Source organism: Narcine bancroftii, chromosome 9 (assembly GCF_036971445.1).
Source record: "Narcine bancroftii isolate sNarBan1 chromosome 9, sNarBan1.hap1, whole genome shotgun sequence".
Lineage (NCBI taxonomy): Eukaryota > Metazoa > Chordata > Chondrichthyes > Torpediniformes > Narcinidae > Narcine > Narcine bancroftii.
Window position 1 is genome coordinate 35,169,265 of NC_091477.1, and position 24,315 is coordinate 35,193,579.

The window sequence follows — 24,315 nt, forward strand, 5'->3', positions numbered from 1 at the left end:
GCTCTTTCTTGAACAATAAATTGCATTAATACGAAAATTAAAGAAATGCATTAAATGAAAATAAAAAATAATCTTATGAAATTTCATTTATAATCTACATTTTTCTGACTTGTAGACAAAATTAAAGATTGCAAGTCTAACTACTTTAAACTTTCACAGGAACAACTTCTGTTTAATATAGCAGTTCCAAAATAATTCATAGCCAATGAGTTTGCTCCAAATGGTTACAATCCAGGTAATAGTGGAAACCAACTTGTCCATGCGTCAGATCCACAAATGGCAATGTGATAAGTGAGCTGTTGATAATACATCACTGTTTAATTTATTTTGCATAATGGACACAATCAAGCACAACTTGGTCCCATTATGTTTTGAAGCTTAATCTTGGTCTTATGAGGATATTCCTCATCTCTTTAGCCGAAGCAAGAGAAGGGTTGAAGCAAAGGACTGAAGCCAGCACCACCAACCAGCACAAAGCCAACATAAGTTATCATTACAAATTATGATTAATGCCTTCTGATTAATGGTGGGAAATTAATGGCTCTTAGCCATTTACTTTATTGACTATATTGCTATTTGAAGACTTACTTCTGTCAAAATCTGACAGGAATTAGTGTGTCATCTGCCTCAAGCCATATTTCACTGCTAAGGATAGAAGATGGAAGTGTTTTTGTTGGAATATTTCTGACTCTATTGAAGAAGGAGACAGAGTGAGAGGCTTAAAATAGAGGCCGTTCCCCACAATGCCAGGGACATAGAAACTTAATGTGCTTTTAGAAGGAAAATTGAAAGTTAAAAATAAACTGTAGGTGCTGGAAATTTAAAACAAAATTAGAAATTGCTAGAAACAATCAGCATTATAGAAAGAGAAAATAGAAGCAGGAATTAACTATTTGTCACTTTGGGCATGCCCCACTTTTCAATATAGTCAAATCTAATCATCTAGTTCAATATGCAGTTTCCCCTTTCTCTCCATATCCCTGGATCCCTTCTTGATGAGATGGTGACTTGGCCAGTTGGAGAGGATTCTACAAGTTCACCAAACTTGAGGCAGAGAAACTTCTTCTGATCTTGGTTCTAATTCTGAGGCTATGACTCCTGGTCCTGGACTCCCCAACCATCAGGAATATCCTCCGTGTATCTTGTCTATATAATCTTGTCAAAATTTTACATATTTCTGTGAAATCGCCCCTCAGTCTTCAATATTCTCATGAATATGGAGCTAACTGGTATGCATTAAACAAAACACCTGAAATGCCGAGAAATGTTTTTGCACCTTTCTCAGCTTTCAATTTCTCCCTATAGTTGCTTGAATCTGATTTACTTAGTTCTACATCATTGATAAATATTGGGAATAGTTGAAGCCTAAAGGCCAATTTTTGTACCCCACAAATTGCTGACTGACATCTATGAAGGGTCCATTTATTTCAATCTTGTTTCTTGTCTGTAAACCAATTTTCAGTCCATAATGAAGGGTCATTGACATGAAAATTTAACACTGTTTCTCATCAGAGATGATGCCCGATTTGTTGTTTCCTACAATTTTCTGTTTATGAGAAGACATTGGGTGTACACCAGTTGAGAAGATAGCATGAAAGCAGTTTGGAAGCTTAAATAAATGAATGGTTTTGAGCACTTAATAGCTTGGAAAGAAATGAGAAGCAATGAAATTGTCAGTGACAGACAGTGAATAATGTTGAAAGATACAGTGTCAATAAATCACAGATAAGAAGTACCAGTTTCACCAGAGAGTCACAAAAAAAAAATGTTTGGAGGATGATACAGGAGGCCAAGAAGAGGCAATTTAAAAATGGAAAGTGAGTGAATGCATCAGATGGTTCCTCTTGTAAATAATGAAAACGGTAATTAACTGCAGCTGCCATACTTCCCTGCGTTGCACATATGAAGCTCAAAAAGGAAACAGACAACCCACGTCACACATTTTACTTTCTAAACCTAAACGGATAATATGTGGTTTGAAAAAGATGCATTGAAGAGTTTTGTAGTTCTAAATGCTCATAAGATTGGGAATACAGAAAAATGCTAATGAGGGGTGTAATTCCACACTTTGAAGTTTCTGAATTGTGCTCCAAAGGAACATCCTTCTGCTTATTATATGTGCAGTGACTCATGGAGTATCAAGCTGGAAGACGTCAAAGATAATGAAAAACAGCAGCATAAGCTGGAAGACACTTGGCTGGGCAGAACCAGATGACTGGCAGGGGTTACCAAAGAAGCAGACGTAGAGCCAGTGAAGAGATAAGAACCCTTCAGCTCACAATGTTGAGTTGAGCTCTCTTACACACACACACACACACACACACACACACACACACACACACATCTTAAAAAAATAAACTAAACCTTCCCTGCCTCATAACCCTCCATTTTTCTTTCATCCATGTGCCTAAGAGCAGGCAGCCTTATGGCTTGTAGGTGACGGAGACAACTGGAGAGGAAAGTAACTTGTTAAAAGTTGCTTATTTTATCATTGGATCTGAAGTCGATTTCTAAATATTATAAAAATCTTGATTTGAACCCAGACCAATTGATGCATATGGGAAGGATGGGTTGTTAAAATGTACTAAAATGTTATGCTGAATTCCTGTATTAAATTTAGGAGTTGAGGAAGGAAATCATTTATTCAGTAAGGTGTTGCGTACTGAGTCAGCAGTAATAGAAACTAGCCAAGACAGTGTTATATTTAAAATAATATTTTTATTATTAAATACCAATAATATACCACCTTATCTAAATGCATCTACTAACTATGCACAAATATAATTATGTGCGTGTGTGTGCGGGGGGGGGAAATACCCAAAGCCATTACAGATTAAGTTCCATTCTGGAAAGTCAGTTCAAAGTTCAGTCTCAGAAAATCCAGTGTTGTCCTGCAGGCTTTAAAATGATCAAAGAAATAATCAGGGTAGGTGGGAGAGACTAGGGTGACAGACCGTTGTAAACTCTCAAAATCCTTGTCAAGGTGCTGCCAAAGAAGTGTCCTTTTCAGACAAATGGCAATCGGACTCCTCTTTTCTTTGTAGAGGGGACACAAAGCAAGCGATTTTCACAAAGCTTTCCAGAACCCTTTTGTGGGTCAGCCAAAATAGCCCTCACAATGGTTATGATCCAAATGCAGTATTTCTCTGCTTCCAGAACCCTTTCATGGGTCAGCCTTTCAAAGTGACCTTCCCTTTTGCTCACAGTGTAGTACACCAATACACCTTCAAAAGTGACCATTCCTTTGGCCCAGGTGGGATATACTCATTCTTCTTACAGAGAGTGTGTCTATTACCACACAAGGCCACTTCAGCACAGTTTCTCTTCAAAGAGATGCTTCTCCAAGCGCTGCTTCCTTTAATAGCCCCTGATCAGAGTATTTTTTTTACATGTTGGTCACACGGTCTCCACCTCCGTTTTTCAGGGCCATTTCCTCTCTCTTCAGAAGTAGTGAATTTGAGTACATGCTGTCCCCAGCCTGTCAATCTCCAAAACCTGCAGGGCTTGCAGCTTGATTTGATCTCTTAAAGTGACAGTCCCACTCAAATGAAAATGAACTGGGAGCACGTAATAAAGGCAATCTATTTTGTAGAGTCAGGGACTGGGGCTGTTATCCCACATGCTATTATTTTAATGTAAAGATTGGCATGTCCACAAGCAAAAGCTGATGGAAAGCACCAGTGTGGACAGAAGTTGGTAAGAGGTATTTCAGTTATTACAATGGGAATCCCCAAAAGACAAGGATGAGCAAGAATCACCTTCCTGGCTCAACAAGGACTCGATATTTCCACATACAGGTATACCCCGCTTTACAAATACTTGAATGACAAAGATTTGCTTTTACAAAGAAAGCAGTGATCACTTTTACAAAAGGGTTTTCACTTTTAAGAAAAATGTGGGCTGTTATGGAGGCTGAACATGCTCCTCAAGCAGCTTCTTTCCCTGGAATTACACCCAGCATCAAGGCTTTGAACTGTGTCTGTGAACATCTGTGTTTTATCTTGATTTATATTGTCACTAGCAGGGTGCAAGAGATGTGGACTGCACCAGGTGACATTATCAGACAGTGTGACACTGAAATGAATCACGTGGTTTTGTCTACAGGTGCTACAAGGTCAGCACCTCTGTCACACCCCCTGCCCCCCCCAATTCAGCGCCGTCACCAGCCAACCCCCCCCCGGACAACAATGCCACCACCGTCAACTCTCTCCCCACCCCCCCAACTCAGCACCGCTAATACCGCCACCCTGGACATACAAGAATACACACTTGTTTCTTCTACACTCCCTACGCTCGTACACTTGGTTCATGGGGGGGGGGGGGGGGTGGAGGGTGACATCGACACTAGTGATGCCACTGATATTATGCATCCAATGAAAATGGAAAGTCTACTGCTTGAGCGGATCAATGAGTGTACAATGCATGGTGTTCCGTTAAGCTAGCTTATACTTAAGGAGAAATCAGTCATTCTTTTTCATAAGCTGAAACAGAAAGCATTGGATGATGGTGATGAAACTGTTGGGAAAGCGGAATTTAAAGGTAGTCATGGGTGGTTTGATCAATGTTTAAGGTGAGGGCAGCTTCATAGCTTAAAGATTACCAAAGAGAATGCTTCGGCTGATACTGAAGCTGCCCAAAATTTCTCAGAAGAACTGAAGAAAACAATCACTGAAGGTGCTTATTCATATAAGCAAGTGTTCAACTGTGACAAAACTGCAAATTACTGGAAAAAATTGCCAAGCAAGATGTTCTTTCAATGGAAGAAAAGCAGGCTAAGGGACACAAGGCATTGAAGGACAGGTTTACCCTAATGCCTATTATTACCATCACTGGTGATCCGGTTCACAGCCCTCCACTGGTGTACCATTCAGAAAATCCAAGGGCACTTAAAAGCAGATAAGAATGCATTTCCTGTTGTGTTTTGTTCACATCCAAGCAGTTGGAACACCCAAGTACTTTCTGAGTATAAGAGTGGATACATTAGTCCTTTTGAAGAGAAAAATCAAATCAATAATAGGTGTCTTGTGATTGTCAATAATTCTGCTGCTCATCCACCTGGCATTACCGAGTATGGAGGAAATATTCGTGTTGTGTTCTCATTGTTGAATATGACGTCGTTGCTGCAACTGTGCAACCAATGCTGAATAGCCAAAATTAAGGCTTTCCACACGCAGTGTGATGTGTTTTATTGTAAGAGCCATTGACAGAGAGGGCAACTCTGAAGCATCTTTGCGAGAGATCGCAAAAGACTGCAATATAAAATTGGCAATCGGCAACCTTGGAGATGCTCTCGATAGGTTAATAGTCTCGATGAGAAATGGCATTTGGAGGAAACGGTGTCCCAAAGAGGGAACTATTTTAAAGGCTTTAAACCAACAACAAAAATACAAAAGTAACAAATCTGACTTGGGAGGCTGGGTTTGTGGGAGTGAACGAAGACGATGCGGAAGAGGTTTTGGCATCCCATGACCAAGAACTGACAGATGAAAAGACTGCGAAAGGATACAAATCAAAACCAAACGCAATAGCAAATGGCTCGAGACTGAACTTGAAGCCCTCGTGTGCGATTTTCGTCATAATTAAAAATGCTGCAATGTTGTCATACCCACACTCCTGTTCGGCTCCGAATCATGGGTCCTCTACCGGCATCACCTACGGCTCCTAGAACGCTTCCACCAGCGTTTTCTCCACTCCATCCTCAACATTCATTGGAGCGCCTTCATCCCTAACGTCGAAGTACTCGAGATGGCAGAGGCCGACAGCATCGAGTCCACGCTGCTGAAGATCCAGCTGCGCTGGGTGGGTCACGTCTCCAGAATGGAGGACCATCGCCTTCCCAAGATCGTGTTATATGGCGAGCTCTCCACTGGCCAGCGTGACAGAGGTGCACCAAAGAAGAGGTACAAGGACTGCCGAAAGAAATCTCTTGGTGCCTGCCACATTGACCACCGCCAGTGGGCTGATATCGCCACAAACTGTGCATCTTGGCGCCTCACAGTTCGGCGGGCAGCAACCTCCTTTGAAGAAGACCACAGAGCCCACCTCACTGACAAAAGACAAAGGAGGAAAAACCCAACACCCAACCCCAACCAACCAATTTTCCCCTGCAACCGTGTCTGCCTGTCCCGCATCGGACTTGTCAGCCACAAACGAGCCTGCAGCTGACGTGGACATTTACCCCCTCCATAATCTTCGTCCGCGAAGCCAAGCCAAAGAAAGAAAATAGAAATAATGCATCATTCCTGCTTTTAGTGTTTTCTTTTGCTTTGTGTGTTATTTGGTAGTTATTGTTTGGGTCTGGGAACGCTCAAAAATCTTTTCTATAGAAATCAATGGTAATCGCTTCTTCTCCTTACACCATTTTGGCTTACGAAAGGTTCCATAGAAACACTCTAGTTATATAAAGCAGGGTATACCTGTACTAGCCTTTCTTTTCAATGCTAATTCCTTCCCATTATTGATGTTACATCAGTGATCACCCCCTATTGTATTGATGGGGTTCATCTTTCACACACCAGGTGACAGGCTTTGACTTAATTCCTTCCAGATTTAGACAAGATTCAGCAAGAATAATTCAAATTAGTTCAGGGAATTGAAATTGCTCAGGCCAACCCGACTTCACCAACATCGATTGTCCCCAAGGTTAAAAATCAGAACTGCAACAATGGACTCAAAATTCAGTCAAACACTACGGATTCTGAAATTCATTCAGTGGAGGCAGAGCTGAATGTTCAATGCTGTCTACTTCAAACCAGGGATGAATTTCTAGACAACAGTCTTTATGAAATTTTAAACTAAGGTTGGTGAATGGTTCTCAGGGTTAAAGGAGAAAAAAGTCACAAATGCAACTGAACACAGTTAAAATTAGCAATTAACTTAATTTTGATAAAATGAAAGAAAAAAATTGGAGATCTTGCTTTAATGATGCAAGAACTATTGAATGATGCTGTTACTTTCAAAGTCTGCAATAAGGAAACAATTTGGATGTGTTATGCAGCATTAAGACCTATAACCAATTCAATTACCACAATAACGTCAGAGAGTAAACTGCAGTATAAGCACAATTTAATCTCTGGAATTGTTGTTTGAAACAGTGTTAACAGTCACTTTTTAATGATTTCATACTGTTGCCGTCATAATGCAAATTGAACGAGTATTTATTTTTCCAAGAACTTTTACTTTTTATCTTTAGTTGGTTTCAGAATTGTATTTTACTCTAGCCATTTACATTTATAGCATCTAAAATTTATAGGATACAAATCTCTTTCCCATTATGTACTAGTACTTTTGACATTTGCAGGATTCTTGAATGTTTAACATACTCCAGGACTGTGAAAAAAATTATAAGGCGGCAAAATATATTGCAGTGTAGTAGACGATGAGAATTCCATCAATTTTAAATAAAATTTATAACCCCACAAGGTATTTCATGCAATTATTTGTTTTTGAACAACTTGTTTAACTATATGGATATAAATATCATAAAAAATGTTAAAGATATCACCATTTTTTAGCTAATTGGCAAGTCAAAAGTCCAACCACTCGAACCTTTTTGGCTCTTAAATAGATGCGGGAACCAACACTAGAGCCATTGCCAAGAAGGCCCAACAACACCTTTACATCAAGCAGAGGCTGAGGAAAGTCCAGCTTCCACCTTCACTACATTCTACAGAGGATGCATTGAGAACATCCTATGTAACTGCATTACCACCTGGTTCAGGAACTGTATCATCTCAAAATGCAAGTCCCTGTAGCGGATAGTAAAGACTGCTGAGGGGATTATTGGGGTCTCTCTCCCTGCCATGATGGATATTTTTCCACAGCAATCTATTCTCCCTCTTGCTATCTGGGAAGAGGTACCGAAACATTTTGGCACTCATACCAGATTACGAAATAGTTTCCCCTGCCCCCCCCCCCCCCCCCACAAGTTGCGAGTCTTCGTAACATTAAACTTACAAGTGATATGTTATTTATAAAAAAGGTTTGAGGCAATTTATCCAGGTAAGTAACCAGCTCCACTGTCCAGAGAAACATTAACTCATTTTCACAGTATACTGCAAGGTTTATGGTATGAACAACAAATAAACGCCATTTGACTTTACTTGAAAGTGGCAGAACAGAGCAGCGTGTCTCTTTTTCCTGACCCTAGAGTGTGAATTGAGATTACACTCTTCATGCAATAGCAAATACATTTAAATAGCAAGCACATTTAAATTGCATAGCACATTGATTTCTCTATTCTTGAATGTCAAGTGCTTACCATCAAATAAATATCATACACCAGTGAAGCCAATTCTGTTCAAATTGATGATCAAAACTCTAGCCCTTAAATTGTGTCTGATCTCAAGTCCACCACTGGTGAATGTTATTTGTACAGTATTGCATTTAAATGACTGCTAGAAATGTTAGGAAGCTATTCAGGGAGTGAACATTCAGATTTTTTTTGATTATCTTGGAAATATTCTCGTTGAAATGGTGAGGTGCTTTCTACTAATGATGCAGGAACATCTGTTCCACCCAAACAAATTTGCAATGATTTAGGTTTCATAGGGAATCACTGCTAAGTGAAAAACATGATTTGTTTGATCAAGGTTAATGCTGTTAGGAGATTTACTACACAAAAGTACAATTTTGTCTCCCTCCCCCCCCCACCACACCACACACCCACACACCCACACACCACACACCCACACACCCACACACAGTTACATGTCTCTGACTTGCAGTACAAGTCCTCACCTGACAGCAAGACCTCATTCTCAGCCTTTCCAGAGCATAGCCAGAGAAATGACTCAATGTCTGGATGATTTCTTTGCTTCATTTGCTGCTCATGTTTAACCTCAAGCTGGGAGTTCACTGTTACTATTGCTTCCCCACACCTGTCCCCTACGCAAAAGAAACTTCCAAGCCCAGGTTGGTCGAATCAGCCACCTTGATACACTCCATAACAGCCACACCTAGCTGCCATGAACTCAAGTTCATATCCATCATTACCTGCACCGATAGAGGTTCTTTTGTGAGCAATCCAGTGAATATCTCATGCAACAAGAAAAAAACCATGCAGTATAAAAGCACAAAGTTAGAGAGTGAGAGATCAGTCAGTACAGAGCAAAGGTTATGTAATGTTCTATTTTGGAGTTCATTCAGGAGTCTGATACTAGCAGGAATGAAGCTATCCTTAAACTGGTCGCGTCTGATCATGAACCTTCTTCCCTTCAGCTGAAGAAAGTATGGCGAGGTGGGAAAGTCTTTTTTTAATACAAGACAGCAACCTTATGAAAAACTATATTAGCTGGCATTTGGTGGTATCCCATGAATCCAGATGACAGGCTGACACTCTAATGTTTTTAATATTGTAGTTTTTCCCTTACAACTTACTCGATTTTCCACAGGAGCTTTATTTTCTTCTCACCTTGGGTGCTCAGAGAAGATGTGGTGTAAATGATTAACTGCAAAGATCCAGTGTAAGCCAATGAGATAGCCAGTGAGTCGGTTTCATCAACCTCAGTGAAAACAGGGTCAGCTTCTTCCTGCAGTGAGCAGTTTGCTTCCCTTTCTTACCTTGGTCATATCAAGGTGGTAACTTGGCTGTTACGATGCCTAAACCAATAAGCTATTCGCCATCCTCCCCTTTCCCATTACTTTGTTTCTTTGGCCATGTACCTCTGATGCAAAAAGTAGAAATATGATGGTAATTGCACAGAATAGAGCAATGTAGGTATAGCTGCACATGGTAGACATTACATATTGATAGAGTTGCTCATTCAACAGACAAAGGAGGTTGCATCTATTAAATTTGATACAGATATTCCCAATCGATATACTCAATTGTTATAATTAATATGACAATCCAAAAACCATGTGGTGCCAAGTAGTAACATTGTTGTTCCAATTATTGCCTCTGCCTGCAAGCAAAGCCATTGGAGTGGGACCATTAAGTCAATTCCTGAAGTGCGCACTTACAGCACATGCAGAAACCCCTTATAGTACCGTAATCTGCTGACTTAGTCCATCTCTACCACAGCTAGCATGAAAATAAAGTCATGAGCTCCCCAAAAATTCACCTTTTGGTGGCATAGAATTTGATGTTTAAGTGGCAACTGTCCTTGCATTTCATTCAGATCCCCAGGATCAACATGCCACATGAGCTCAACAGCTCTCAGAAATCCAAAGCCTTGACAATTTACTCAAGGAAAAGCTGCCACTATCCTTCAATCAGAAAATCTTATCCTTGATGTCAACAAAACAATGAATTGAGAAACATAGAACAGACCATTCAAGATCTGAAATGATCCAGAGATGTTTGAGCATGGATAGAGCTCGAATCAGGTGATGGACATTGCTTCCTGAAACACTGGAGGTAGGAATATGCTGGGATGATTCATTGAATCTTCCAACAGCATCATCTGACATGCAATTGATTCTCTGGCCAAGTTATATAGTGTTGCAAGCATTGGATGTGGAACACTGTTTCAAACAAATTGCCACGCAGTTACTTTATCATTCACCATTTCAGTTTCAGCAAGGCAATTCAAAATGAATGTTGCAAGGAGAAAAATATAATCTGTGGGCATTTTATGGACTACACACATACAAGCGTAACATGCTTTAGGGAAAGAGAAACAGGTCCTCAGAAATTCAGGAGTGTAATAAAACACTTGAAAAGTAATCGAGAAACTCAGCAGGTCACACAGTATACATTGGAGGCAAAAAGCCACCAATGTTTCAAGCTCACGTTCTTTTGAGGTAAGGATAAAAACAAGCATTAAATTTATTAATAAGACAGGACTATTTGAAACAAAGTGCAAAATAATGGGGACATTTCCAATGTCAAGCATCTTCTATACAGATTAGCAACAGCATTAACATTTCAGGTCCATAACTTTTCACAACAGATTTCCAGTTGCATGTTTTTATTTCGTTGTATTTTGAGAATTGGATGTTGAGGGGTGATTTCATAGAGGAATATAAAATTATAAGAGGAATAGATTAGGTGAACATAGAGTGTCTTTTGCTCAGAGTAGGGAATTGGTAACAAAACAACAGATTTAACCGGGGTGTGGTGGGAAGAAGAGAGATGATTCAACAAGCACCTGAGCAGTTTTTTTTTTAAAGGTGGTGGGTGAACTGAAAGGGTTGCTGAAGTGGTGGTTGAAGCAGCAGATGCTATTGTAATGTTTAAGAAAAAAATTGGATTGATACATGAAGAAGTTTAGAGGGATACAAGGGAAGAGCAGGCAAATGGGACATTTTGGTCAGCATGGGGAAGTTAGGTTGAAGGGCCTCTTTCCATGCTTCTAGAACGATGACATTTGTTTGAAACAATTAATAATTATCTGCTGATAAAAACTAATCTAGATTTACCCCCAAAGCATCAATTGAAAGCAAATGTTCCTGTAGTTTGTAGTTTTTAAATACACAATCTTCCACCCAAGATGGAGTTTTGACTCACAATCAGAAACTTCAAAGACTGAGGAAAAGGAGTAACTGAAGTAAGAGAGAGTTACTTTCAAGGGGAAAAATATCCGTACACACCTCCCATCCTACTCACTTGCAATAACTAATGTTGTACCAACTGGTTACAGAACCTCTTTATTGTTCACTTCTAGAGGGAAGGAATATGTAACCAAAAATTACTTTCTCCCAACAACTCTGATAAACACTTCAATTGGTAGCAATAACAAAGGACTCACTTCTTGGTGAATTCCCCCATGAATGCCCAGGAGAAATGTCAATAGCAAGGTAATGCTGTTTTCATCACACTTTCTGGCTTTTCTCAAAAAGATTCTCTTCAAATGCCATCTATAAAGTGCAAGAGTGGTTTTAAGTACCACATGAAATCCACAATTGTTTTTAAACTATACTTCAGCTGACCACCATTAGCAGAGATTGACCATTGAAATAGAAGCTACCAGATTGGCATGGAACCTCTTCAGAATTCAATCGCCAATGGTTAATTGTCAATTAGAGGCTTAATTATCCAAGAAGAGACAATTCACAACTCACTTCCACTGTCAAGTTGTTAACTTGCAACAAGGCTGTGCTAAATGGAGCTGCAGTTTACAATCATTCTTGGATGCTCGGAGATGCCTAAAGGAAAATATTACCCCCTTGCCATCCCCATGTTATAAATATATTTCAAACCATGTACCAGATGTTATGTTACATGCTTGTATAATTGTATGGTGTTCTTGTGCATTTTCTTTAGAAATAAACAACTTTAAACTAGGTAAATATGCAAAGAACATTGCTGGCACAAAGGTAGAAACATCTCTGCCAGCCTTGCATCTGTGTCTGTAACAACCAACATTACAGCCTTGGTTATGTTTGCAACACAATGCTAAATAGTACATGAAGCCTTAGCAATACTCAAAATATCTTGGTAATCACTTGGTGAACACTCAGAGAGCATATTCTCTGGCACTGCCTGCCTTGCCCCTCCCATGCTGTCTTCTTCTCTACCAACATCATTCAGTCTTCATAAATAGTTTCAGCTCAAAACATTGACCATTCCTTCTCTCCCAGTGATGCTGCTTGATCTATTAGCTTCCTATAACACATTGTGTTTGGCTTCAGATTCCAAAATCTGCAGTCTCCTGTGTGCCTGAAGTCATTAGTTAAGCATGTCAAGTCACTAGTTTTGGCTGCTGTACTTAATTTTTTTTCATAGTCTTGAGACTGACCTTTGGACCGAAGCTAGGAAAAACTTGACAAACCAACCAATGGTGCCAGAACTAAAACCATGGACCAGCAAGTTTACTTCAACATTCCATAAGGTCATTGTCGATCTGATTGTTGGTATTAAATTAATTTTCCTGTGTTATTCCCATAACCCTTGATACTCTTGTAGTTCAAAAATTAATCCATCTCATCCTTAATGACTCGACATCCACAGGTCATACAATCACACGTATGATATATTAGTGAAGACCATTCCAAATATTATACCCCTTTCATGCTCCTTGAAAGGTCTATTCAATAATTGGATCTTCCCATTTTTCCTCCTCATTGTTCCACAGCAAATGTTTATTCCATTTCTAGTTGAACGTTTCCAGTTGAAGTTTCTATTTCTGCAATCACTTCAGAAATTGGATTATAGATAACAGAAATTTGATACTCTCTTTCCTATTTCAACCATTCACACTGGCACATTAATCCAGTAATTAAATACCAATCTTCCAATTAACATGCCAGTGTGAATGCTCACCAATGGGCATGCAGGCATCAGATTGCCCTGGGGATGAACCGCCTAGGGAGGGTATCTCATCGCCGATTTGTTTTGAATCAGCATACCGGTTAGCCCTGTGTGAAAGGAACAGGAGATGTGCAGGATGTCACCTCTGGAGGATAATGCCCCTTTGCTCTGGGATGCCAGGTGGTGAGTGCGAAAGGGCGCAGAGAACTGGTTAACACTGCTACAATGTGAACGGCAAAAATCCTATTTTGAACCAGTTCGTTGATCCGCTAATTTACCGGTTAGCCAATCTAAAAAGGGCTTATAATTCCTGGTTACCACTCTGTTCTCCATTGGAAACAATTTATGTTTATTTACTCTGGAAAGTAATGTCAAGATTTTGAACACCTCTAACCCTTAACCCTTTACATTTTCTACAATGCAGAGAAAGAAAAAAAAAACTAATAAAGTGCAAAATTAAGAGCCCTTAAACTCCTGCACCCATTTTAAAATTGTATAATTTAGTTTATATTACTCTCCTCACTTGTTCTTCTCACCTTGCATATATCCAGCCTTTTCTCCAGGCTGCCAAAATCCTCCTTCAAACTGTTTCTAACCACCTTGCTGTTTAATTTCCATCGTTCATGACGTGAATAAATTTTGTCCTCAGACCTAAGATGTGTCCAGGCAAGTAATATGTAACAGGAGCTATAATCCCAGCAACTTATTCTTGGGGACACCGCTGTAAACTTCCTTATATTTGAATGATGATCATTGGTGTTTTTTGTGCTTTTTAAAAAAAAAATAGATGTAATGTTTTCATTTCTCATGTCCTCAGGCACAGTTCCTATGTTTATGGAACAAAAAAATATTTTGGCCAAGGATCCAGTGTTTCTTTCTATACTATAGCAATTAGGTCTGTACCATCTTTACACGTTGACTCTTCATGTCTGATCACTGTCAATGTTTTTAAAAGCTACTCTTCATTTTTATCCTATACATTGATTTTTTTAAAAATGTGTATTTCACTGTACACAAACCTGCATGACATTCTGTTGTGTGGGCTGTACATTAATCCATGCTGTATGTTGTTGAAACCCTGCTTTCACATTCACATCTTGCTTGTCCATCAAACAGTAGAGTTACCTGTCTGAATAGAAATAAATACCTAGACTTTATTTTTAGCTTGAATAGTTCTGAAAGATTTGTTGCCGTTAGATTTTGACAAGGCTTTAATAATTTATATATGCCAATTACCCACACCAGTGGTTTCCTGGCCCTGACAGGATATCAGTGGGAGTCCAACAAAATTAGCATATCTGCCACAAAATGCACATTTTAAAAAAGATGACCCAAAATCTCTGAATTTTTACAGATGTGGTGGAAAGTGTGCTGACCGGCTGCATCATGGTCTGGTATGGGGACACCAATACCCCTAAGCATAAACCCCTGCAAAAGTAGCTGATACTGTCCAGGACATCATAGGCAAAACCTTCTCCACTATCAAGAACATCTAATAGCAGGGGTCCCAAAAGGTTTTAGGCCATTGACCCCTTCAGAGGTCTCTCATTGACTCACAGGCATGGAATACTGGTACTGGATGGAGGGGGCGGGGGGGCAGTGGAGACGGTGGTGGCAGCACTGGGTAGGGTGGCCAGACATCCAGTTTTAGGCCAGACAGTCCGGCTTTTGAACCCTCTGTCCTCTGTCCAGCACCTTACCCCCTCAAATGGAGGAGGTTAAGGGACAGAAAAGGCACTTACCTGTTAAATGCAGCATCCCGGGGTTCACAGGCCACGCGCGACCACATTTCTTCTTGCGCTCATGCGTCAAAGCCAGCTGGTGCATGCATGATGAGGGGGGTGTGATGGCAGTACATGAAGGTTCATGGCAGGCAAACCTCCCCCACCCCCTGTCTGCGCTGGACAGGGGATGTGTGGGTGGTGGCACTGGACGGGTGGGTTGGGGGGGGGGGGTTGGTGGTGGTGTTGGACAGTAGGTGGGTGGTGCCAGTGGCCAGTGCTGGACAGGGGGATGATGATGAAGGTGCTATTTTATATTGATGCCCCCCCCACCATGTTATCAACTGTCCTTGATATTATTGACTCCTTTTCAACCCCTGGCATTCATCAACCTTCTGGATGGTCCCATCAACCCCTGGGAGCCCAATATCAACCATTTTGAGGACCCATAGTTTATAGTGAATGCTGCCATCAGTGAGCGGTGAGCAGCAGCAATCATCAAGGATCAACACAACCCACCAAATGCTCTGTTCTCGCTGCTGTCATAAGGAAAGAGGTATAGATGCCACAGACTCACACCACCAGGTTCAGGAACAGCTGCTATCCCTCCCCCATCAGTCTCCTATACAATAAAATCAGGGACTCATTTAAGGACTCTTACTTGTGCAATTTATTGATTTTTAAAATTCTCTCTGTATTACATTTGTTATCCGTTTAAAGTTCTTTATTTGTTTACATGTTTATGCTGTGTATTTTTTTTGGACTACTAACAAGTGATAATTCTGTCATGCCCACAGTAATGAACAATCTCAGGGTAATATGTGATCCCAATAAATCTGACAATAAATCTGAAATCTGAAGACTACGTTCTCCAAGGTTCAGTAAAATGGTTCACTTACCTCTTTCGCAGGTGGTTGAAGATGGACAACAAATACCGACCTTTCCAGGGCCATCCACTTCCTAAAAAAATTCCACAAAGCAGGATAAATCATCTTGTACAAAATAGTTGATAGCAAATTTGAAACATTCTTAAAAACTCTAAATTTGGGCTTCCCGCAGCCAACTATTTTAACTCTCTCAACCATGCCAACAGAGATGTATCATTCCTCATCCACAGTCAGGTTGAGGACAAACCAAAGCTTGAAGAACAACACATCCAATTCTTCTCAACAGCATTAAACCTAATGACATGAACATCAATTTTTCTGATTTAAGGTAATCCCCACTGTTATGTTTGTTCTTTCCAGAAGAACAATTTTCCAAGGGTTTAACAATTAACCAACTTTATTGACCTTGAGCTGCTTCAACCCACTTCCAGCAACAACCCCCATCATTTGTCACTTCCTGTTCCTTTTCAACTATGTGCATTGCATGCTGGGAAATGTAGTTCTTATATGTAAATATATCAACATATCTTTTCCCTTTTCACAAAAACAATATTAAGTTTACATAACAAAAGTATCTACATTTTGTGGTCAGTTTCTTTCCATCAGTTGCATCTGATGGCTTTTGGCTTCACAAAGTTGTTCAAGTTTATTCAGGTCATCAACAAGATTCAGCTGAAGTTCAGAAATCTGTGAAGAGTTTTTGACCTGCTCTTCCTTTCCCTCTTTATCAGCAAGTTCTCAAATAATCACCAGTAGCTTTTGATTTTGCTGTTGCAGTTCCTCAATAGGTCATCAGATGCTGAGAAATCACTTCAGAGGAACTGCTTATGTCAGCAGAACTAACTTCACCTTCACAAAAGATATGATTTCCTCATGCATCTTCTAGTTCCATCAAAAGCATCCTATTTTGCTGTGAAAGGTCTGACACTGATTCTCCCTGTTGAGTAACGAAGCTTATTTGCTTCATTAGTGCATTTTTATAGATGGAAAATTTCCTTCATGGCATCTTCTAATTTAGCTGAGAGATTTCCACAGATTTTTGCACACATTCATATTCTTCAAGTTGGCACTTGAAGCGGAGCTTTCTTCGCCACCTCTTTCACAACTTCATCCAATATTCAATCTCTTATTATCATGTTTTACCAATAAAAATTGATCTTGGGCTTCCACATATCCATTAGACAACTCTGTGAGCTTCATTCCAGGCTTCACAATCTTGGCCACAGCTACTGCAGTGAATAACAGAGCTGCCAGTTCCTCTTCTGATATTGTGCTGGCTCCTGCATGCTTTGTCGTTGAAGGAAGATGGGTTGCATTTTCCAATTTCTTATCATGAAGAGACTCTTCAAGTTATTTTCTTAAGAGTTCAATCTCTTGTATCAATATATTCTTATCCTTTAATGTATCCATTCTTTTTTTAGATGCAGCTGAAGTTGCTCATTAGACTCTGTCAACAATCTGTCCACTGCCTCTTATTACAAGCTCCCAGTTGATTTTCATTTGAGAGGGACTGTCACTTTAAGAGAACAAATCAAGCTGCAAACCTGTGGGCTGGCAGGCTGGGACAGCATGTACTCATTTTCACTACTGCTGAAGAGAGAGGAAGTGCCCCTGGAACATAGGTGCAGAGACCATGCAACCAACAGATTAAAGAAACAATACACTGTTTAATCAGGGGCCATTTTTAAAGAAGCAGCAGCTCTTTGAGGAATATGGTGCTGAAGTGGCTTTGTGTGGCCAATGGAAAGGTTACTTTTGAAGGAGACTTGTTTAATCCCACCGTGACCAAAGGAAAGGTCATTTTGAAGGGAATGGTTGAACCCCACAGTGACTAAAGAAAAGATCACTTGAACTGATCCACAGAATGTTTCTGGAAGCTTTGTGAAAGTCATTCACTTCATGTCCCCCACGCCAATTTTTACTACCACTCATTTGAAAGGACATTGCTCTGGAAGCAACTCAACAAGGATTTTGTGAGTTTACAACAGTCTGGCACCCTGTGTCTCCCACCAATTTTGTGACCACTTCTTTTCATCAATTTAAGAGTTCGTGTCAATACTAGATTTCTGAGACTAAAATTTTAACTAACATTCCAAAATTGTGCCTAAGCAGTAATGGTTTGGGTATATCCACACACACACACACACACACACACACACACACACACACACACACACACACACACACACACATGTATATATATGCATAGTTGGGGGTTAAGTTTACATAAGTTAGATAAGTTGTTGTATTATTAGTAATTAATAATAAAATATTATTTTAAGTATTACACTGATTTTGTGAATTTCTATTGGTGCTATCTGAGTACCTAACAGTCTGACAGTTGCTTATTGAGTTCTTCCGCCATTTTCTCTCTCTGTCAGGCCCTTTTCAGTTCCTGATTCTTTTCTTCTAGCTGGCATAAGAAGCCATCCTTATTTGCCAACTCATTATCCAGTTTGTCATTCATGCCATGTTGGTTCTTTCGTACATTAAGGTATCGCTTGAAGTTATCCTTTCTTCCATGAGTGTTGTCTTCTTATCTTTGGCTTGTGAAGCCATAATGAAAACTCTTTTCACCAGGTCATTCTCCTTACATGCATGCAGACCTAATTTTGGCTGTACTCTCCTTTCTACAATCAGTAGCTGTGATTTTAGATGCTTCTCTTTATGTTTACTGGAATAGTAAAAGTGTAGCCTGTCACTTTTAATTTCACAGGATAAATCTTGCTTTTATGGTAAGGGTCTTGTAATCATCCATAAATAACAGATTCACCTGGGCTCTGGTGTCAAGCTTAAATGGAATTACTGTCTCATTCACAGTCATTGGAATGATCCTTTCTGTTTTTCCAGCAATAGTCTGTAGTGAATCCACAAAGAATTCCTTTATCTCTTCATCCACTGTGTGTACCTTTCTCTTGGTATCAGCACTGGCAAAATTATTCCTTTTCCTACATTTATAGGAGGACTTTCCATAGGCAGAACACATCTTTCAAATATGTCTTCCTCCGCACCTGCTGCATTTGCCGTTTGAGCCTACCATTTTGCTTTGTTGTTGCCTTGGGAAATTCCTGGTGCTCTGCTTATCTGTTTTCATTGCATGAACTGTTGTATCTATCCTTTGCAGCTCCTTAACTGTGGTGTCTATCTTGTGCAGCTCCTTAACTTTTGCTCATGTGGTCTCTGCTGCCCTACACATATTCACAGCCTTTTTCAGAGTCAGATTTTTTTAACACAACAGTCCATTACCTGGGATTCCGCAAACTCTTCTGTCTACTGGTGTCACTAGGGGGGTTACAGACCACACCAACAGAGGGGGTGATATCAAAATGACTGTTTATAAAATTTTTGGGCAGTGTTTTATTATTTTTAATAAAAATAATCCTGTAGTTAGTTATAATTACAAAATTATTTTATCATAAACCCAGCTTACATGTATCAATATACCGACAAGGCTAAAACTCAACGCTAATTTACTTTTAGAACCTTCCAATGTGCTCTGGTCAGAGCTACCATAACACCCCCCTCCATCCAATGCCGCCACAATACCCCCTTCCAACAAAGAACAGACATCTCTTTCTTCTCCACTCTGTTCACTCTCAATTTATTAAAAGGCTGAAGCCAAATACAACATGGTGACCACCAAGGCCAGATCTCGCGAGAGGTTGATCACCCCTGCTATAGGTGCCATTTTCCGTAGATACGTCCCTGGGTAGGTGGGGGGGGGGGTGATACCATGAGTTACTGCACTGGATGACACCAACCCCAGTGATGGCCTTGATTCTGTCTTTAATGAGTGAATTTTTCAAATCTCCAAATTCACAGGACTTACTCAGTGTGTGAGGCTCAGCTAAGAATTGGTCTAAGCTCATACCTTGCTCCTGGTCACAGGAGAAAAACTTGAATCTCTCAAACATGACATTTTTACTTGGAACAAAATACTCCTCAAATTTTGTCGTCAGAGTATCCAAAATGAAAGCTGTCTCGTCAATTTGAAAACTGTTATAGATGTCCAAGGCATCTTTCACCCATCATTGCAGAAACATAGATGCTTTCCATTTTCAATCAGTCTCTCCTATTCCACCAGTTTCTAAATAAATGTTGAATTGTTGTTTGAAGCATTTCCAATTATTGGCCAGATTGCCAGTGAACTGCATCAGTATGGGAGGACTTAACTTATCCGTGCTTACAAATTATTGTCTTCTCTTATTCACTCAGACACACTTTTGATACCATTTTATTCTTGTTCTTTCCAGAAGAATAACCTTATGTGGGTTTAACACTTAACCAACTTTATTTTTCTTGAGCTGCTTTAACCAACTTCCAGCAACAACCCCATCATATGCCACTTCTGGTTTCTGGGCATCTGCACGCATTGCATGCTGGGAAATGTGGTTCTTACTTACAAACATAATAACACACCCACACCCATCTGGTTCCATTTTTTTTTTGTCTTTCTAAGTTTTCCTCCCCCTCACCTTAGTGATCTCTCTACTTCTCAACACCTTCTGTCCTATATCCAATCACATCTTGGCACCTTTCCTTGTTTCTTTCCCCATTTATGTAATCCAAATTACATTTTTTTAAAAACCTTGGTCTCGATAAATGGTTCTGATCAAAAGCATTGACTGACTATTTCAACCCATGGAAATATTTCTTATAAACCATGAAAACAAAAGACCCAAATTGAAAACCTGCCTTCAACAGGTCAGCCATAACTCAATTGTTGCAATGCTGTCTGATCCATTGAGTTCCTCAAGCAGCATCTTCTTTGTTCAAGATTCCAACATCAATAGTCTATGTGCTTTTCTGCAGGGTTTCTCCTAGCAAGCATAATAAGTGTAAAAATTGTTCAAATTCATTCACACAGTCTAATAACCTTTAACTACAAAAGCTGACAATCAGTTTCAATGCTCAATAAATATTTCAAAGTACCCTCTTGAACCAATCAGAAATAACTTTCCCTTTTGCTCAAGTTAAGTATGAGTTATTAACACATTTTAATTACCCTATTTGATGGCATATAAAAACCCCACTCCCATTTCAGCATGGAATATTGAGAAAAAAGTTTCAGGATATTTACAGGTAAGTTGGCGAATGGGTTCCTCCTGTCCCTCTTGGGCCAATGGCGGGGCTGCTGTTATTGGCCTTCTCACCAGGAAGAGTGAGTGGTGGCAGCAACTCTGGATGGTACTCTGGTACTGGTGGGGGCCACCAGGTTGGCCTTCTCACTGGGGGGAGTGAGCGGCGGCACTGGCTCTGGGCGGTCTTGTGGTACTGGTGGGGGCCGCCGCAGTCTGCTTTCTCAGCAGGGGAAGTGAGCAGCGGTGGTGACAGCTCCCCCTCTCGAGGGAAGGCCGGCTTCCTGACAGCTACAGCACCTCGACGGGGCTCTTGAAGCTGGGCGAGTAGCTAGTGACCTGGTCAATTTCAATTTCACATAGAAGACCCGTGGGTATTTTTTGAGCCAATGTTTTCGGGGAAAGAGTGGGTCTTATATGCCCACTGTATCAAATACAGTAAAATATACTAGGTTAACATTTTATTATTTCCATTTTGTTTCTAATTAAAATGGCTTCCTCATTAACTATGAAAACAAAAGACCCAAATTGAAAACCTGCATAAATGCCTTCAACAGGTCCACCATAACACAATTTTTGCAAATGTTTCTAATTCAGAATGAAGTGGGTCTGAGCTCCATTCCAGAGAATGAGTAAATAGTCTAGATGTAATTTCAGTGAAGTGAGAAAGAGCTGGACCATCAAATGAGATTTTATTATAAGGTACAGTCATGTTATTATTAAAGATACCATAGCATGTTTTAAACCAGCAAGGAAATTCTCCGCATGATGCCACTTTCCCTCCCCCCCAATAGTTTCACTTAACCCCAATATTTTTCCATGACTCACCATCATTAAAATTGAGTGCCTGGCTATAATCTCATTGATGTTTGTGGCAAATAATAAACTCAAACTTTGATTCTTTTGTGTAATATTGATAATAAATTGATGGTCCATTCGTGCATTTAATGTTTCCTGCAGGATAAATATTGGTTTAAAAAAAAAACAAATTCAATTTGATCTGGTTGCATTGTCTTATTCATTATTTTAAATTAGTTTTTCTCTTTTTTTAAGAAAATCAAATCTGGTTGAATTAACCAGTTTTAATTAAATGGAACAGGAGAACCTTAAAGTTTCAAAGCAAATTAACCAATATTTCAAAGTTAATTGAATGGAGTGATTTTACTAACATAAAATAGAAGTTATTTTCTTTTTTTCCCTCCTTTTGGCAAATGAGAAATGCTTGTAATGGATAAGATCTAAAAACGCAACCAAAATTAATAACTACATGCAGTTGAGCAGGATTCAGATTGTTGGCCAGTTTTAAAATGAGACGAACACCAACAAATATCAGGCTTTTCTGCAATGCCAGGTTTACATCCAGGCAACATGGTGGAAATCTACCACATACTGAAGCAGATTATAAAATCACATGAACACATTACAAGGGAATTCTATATATTCTAGATCATAAAGTACAATTTTACTGTTTTTTTATTCATCTCCTGTTTACTGTTTATTTTTTATATTTATAGGTACACAGTTTTACGTGATGGCTATCTTCAGGAACACGAAAATCCATCTGTCCAAAGTGATATTGAATTATAGAAATTATTGTTCTAAACAAATTTGTGACACACAAAGTCTGGCTTTATCCCAGAACTGGATTTAATGTTTCTGTTCACATTAAACATGAACCCCATCAACAAAAATCCAAAACTATGTTTACAGCACCACAAAACAAAATATTACCGTTCACGATTGGAGCAGGTAATTTGTAAATATTTGTTATGGTGAATAACATATGCTTCTAAAAGAAATGTGGGTGAATGAGTCTCATAGTTGAAGAGATGTGTTGTACTTTCTCATTACAAGTGACAACTGTTTTGAACCAAGTGTATGGAACAAAGCTACAGTGGAAAAGAACAAAAATATCTACTCACATGTTATAATTCAAAGATCAAATGCACGTAATTTTTCGATGTTCCAAGTTTCAGCTTGATAAATGGATTGTATTATTTGTAAGCTTTAAAGCCAAGTCACATATAAATGTGTCTTCAATGTCATTAAAATAGAAATGCTGTCTGCTTCAGTGAAAGTATTTGACATTGTGAAGGGAGGTTTAGGATGCTAAACTCCCGGTAAATTAAAATCTGTATTGCTTTTATTGACAGGAATGATTACTAACTCTTGCAGCAATGGAATCACAAGTTTTTACTGTAATTCCCACACAGCCAAAGTTTTTCAAAAAAATAAAATAATGCTTAAATATTTAACAGGGCCTTATTTCAATCATTGATATGACCTAAAACAAGTCTCTGTAAATTGAATTTAGATGAAGTTATAATATTTGTAGAAATATTCAAAAGAATTGATTATTTATGTTGATTGAATGTGATTTCTTATAACTATGTATACACTATATTTATACTGTATATGTAATTCATGAAATAGGAATAGTTTCAGAGAAGCGAAATGCTTGTCAGATTTTGTTCCATCACGTGAAAGAATTGTTTCCTTGCTTTAATAATGTAGGCCATATTTTTTTTAAATGCTGCTGACAGATGTTTTGAGAGCAAAATAAATATTTAAAATTATAAAATACATTTCCTCTAAGTCTCTTTTAAAAATATTATTGTCTCAACAACATATTAGTTTGATATTTTGCCTTTGGACGTTGCATTTTGAATATTATTCAAATAAAAAAAACTGAATATTCAAGTTGTTACATCCTATTTGAAAAAAAAATTATTCACTTGAGTTGTTGGGAAAAATAACCTCAGCAGGCCTGGGAAAAAAAATTCCTAAATTTAATAGGCATAAGGTTGACCATTTAGTTCAATGCCTTTACAGAGCCAATGACTGGGACCAGGGTTCAAATCCCGCGCTGTCGGCAAGGAGTTTGCACATTCTCCTCGTATTTATGTTGGTTTTCCTCGGGGCTCCACTTTCTTCCTACCATTCGATATGCACCCTGGTTAGTTGGGTGTAAATTGGGTGGGAAGGACTCGTGGGCCGAAATGGGCTGTTATCATGCTCTATGTCTAAACTTAAACTTAAAACTTATTAAAGTAGGAGAAGATAAAGAGAAGATTTTCATTTGTAGGAGGCAAAGTGAGAAAAGAGTTGACCTGTGCATTAGTGAATTATACCAGCATCTTAGATGTGGAGGAAGAAAATTGGACCAAAAGTTGATACCAAGGCTGTGCATTTTTAAGATCAGTTTAATCGAGGATGGCAAATTCAGGCGCAAAATTGCAGAACTTTAAATGTCATCCTAACACTGCAGCATTTTAATTGTCAAAGTGAGGTAGAGATTTTAGACTTCATAAAAGCTAAGTCCAAACCATGCATCTGAAGTCAAGGATGGTGCTGTGATGGAAACTAGGACAGTTCAAAGCTTTCAACCAAAGTCAAAGCTATCCGACCAATCTCACTATTTCATAATCTGTTAC

General features: G+C 39.2%; 1 protein-coding gene across 2 annotated transcripts in view; it reads left to right on the forward strand.

The window, feature by feature from the left end:
- The window catches only part of htr4 (5-hydroxytryptamine receptor 4), a 131,391-nt gene extending 108,202 nt beyond the window's left edge, over positions 1–23,189 (forward strand). The window contains exon 6 of one of the 2 annotated variants that reach the window (XM_069897786.1): positions 22,396–23,189. In XM_069897786.1, coding sequence (XP_069753887.1) covers positions 22,396–22,468 — 73 coding nt within the window. In that variant the 3' untranslated portion in view covers positions 22,469–23,189. The remainder of the gene's footprint in view (positions 1–22,395) is intronic. The other variant, XM_069897787.1, reaches the window with a different exon arrangement.
- Positions 23,190–24,315: the final 1,126 nt, after the last annotated feature.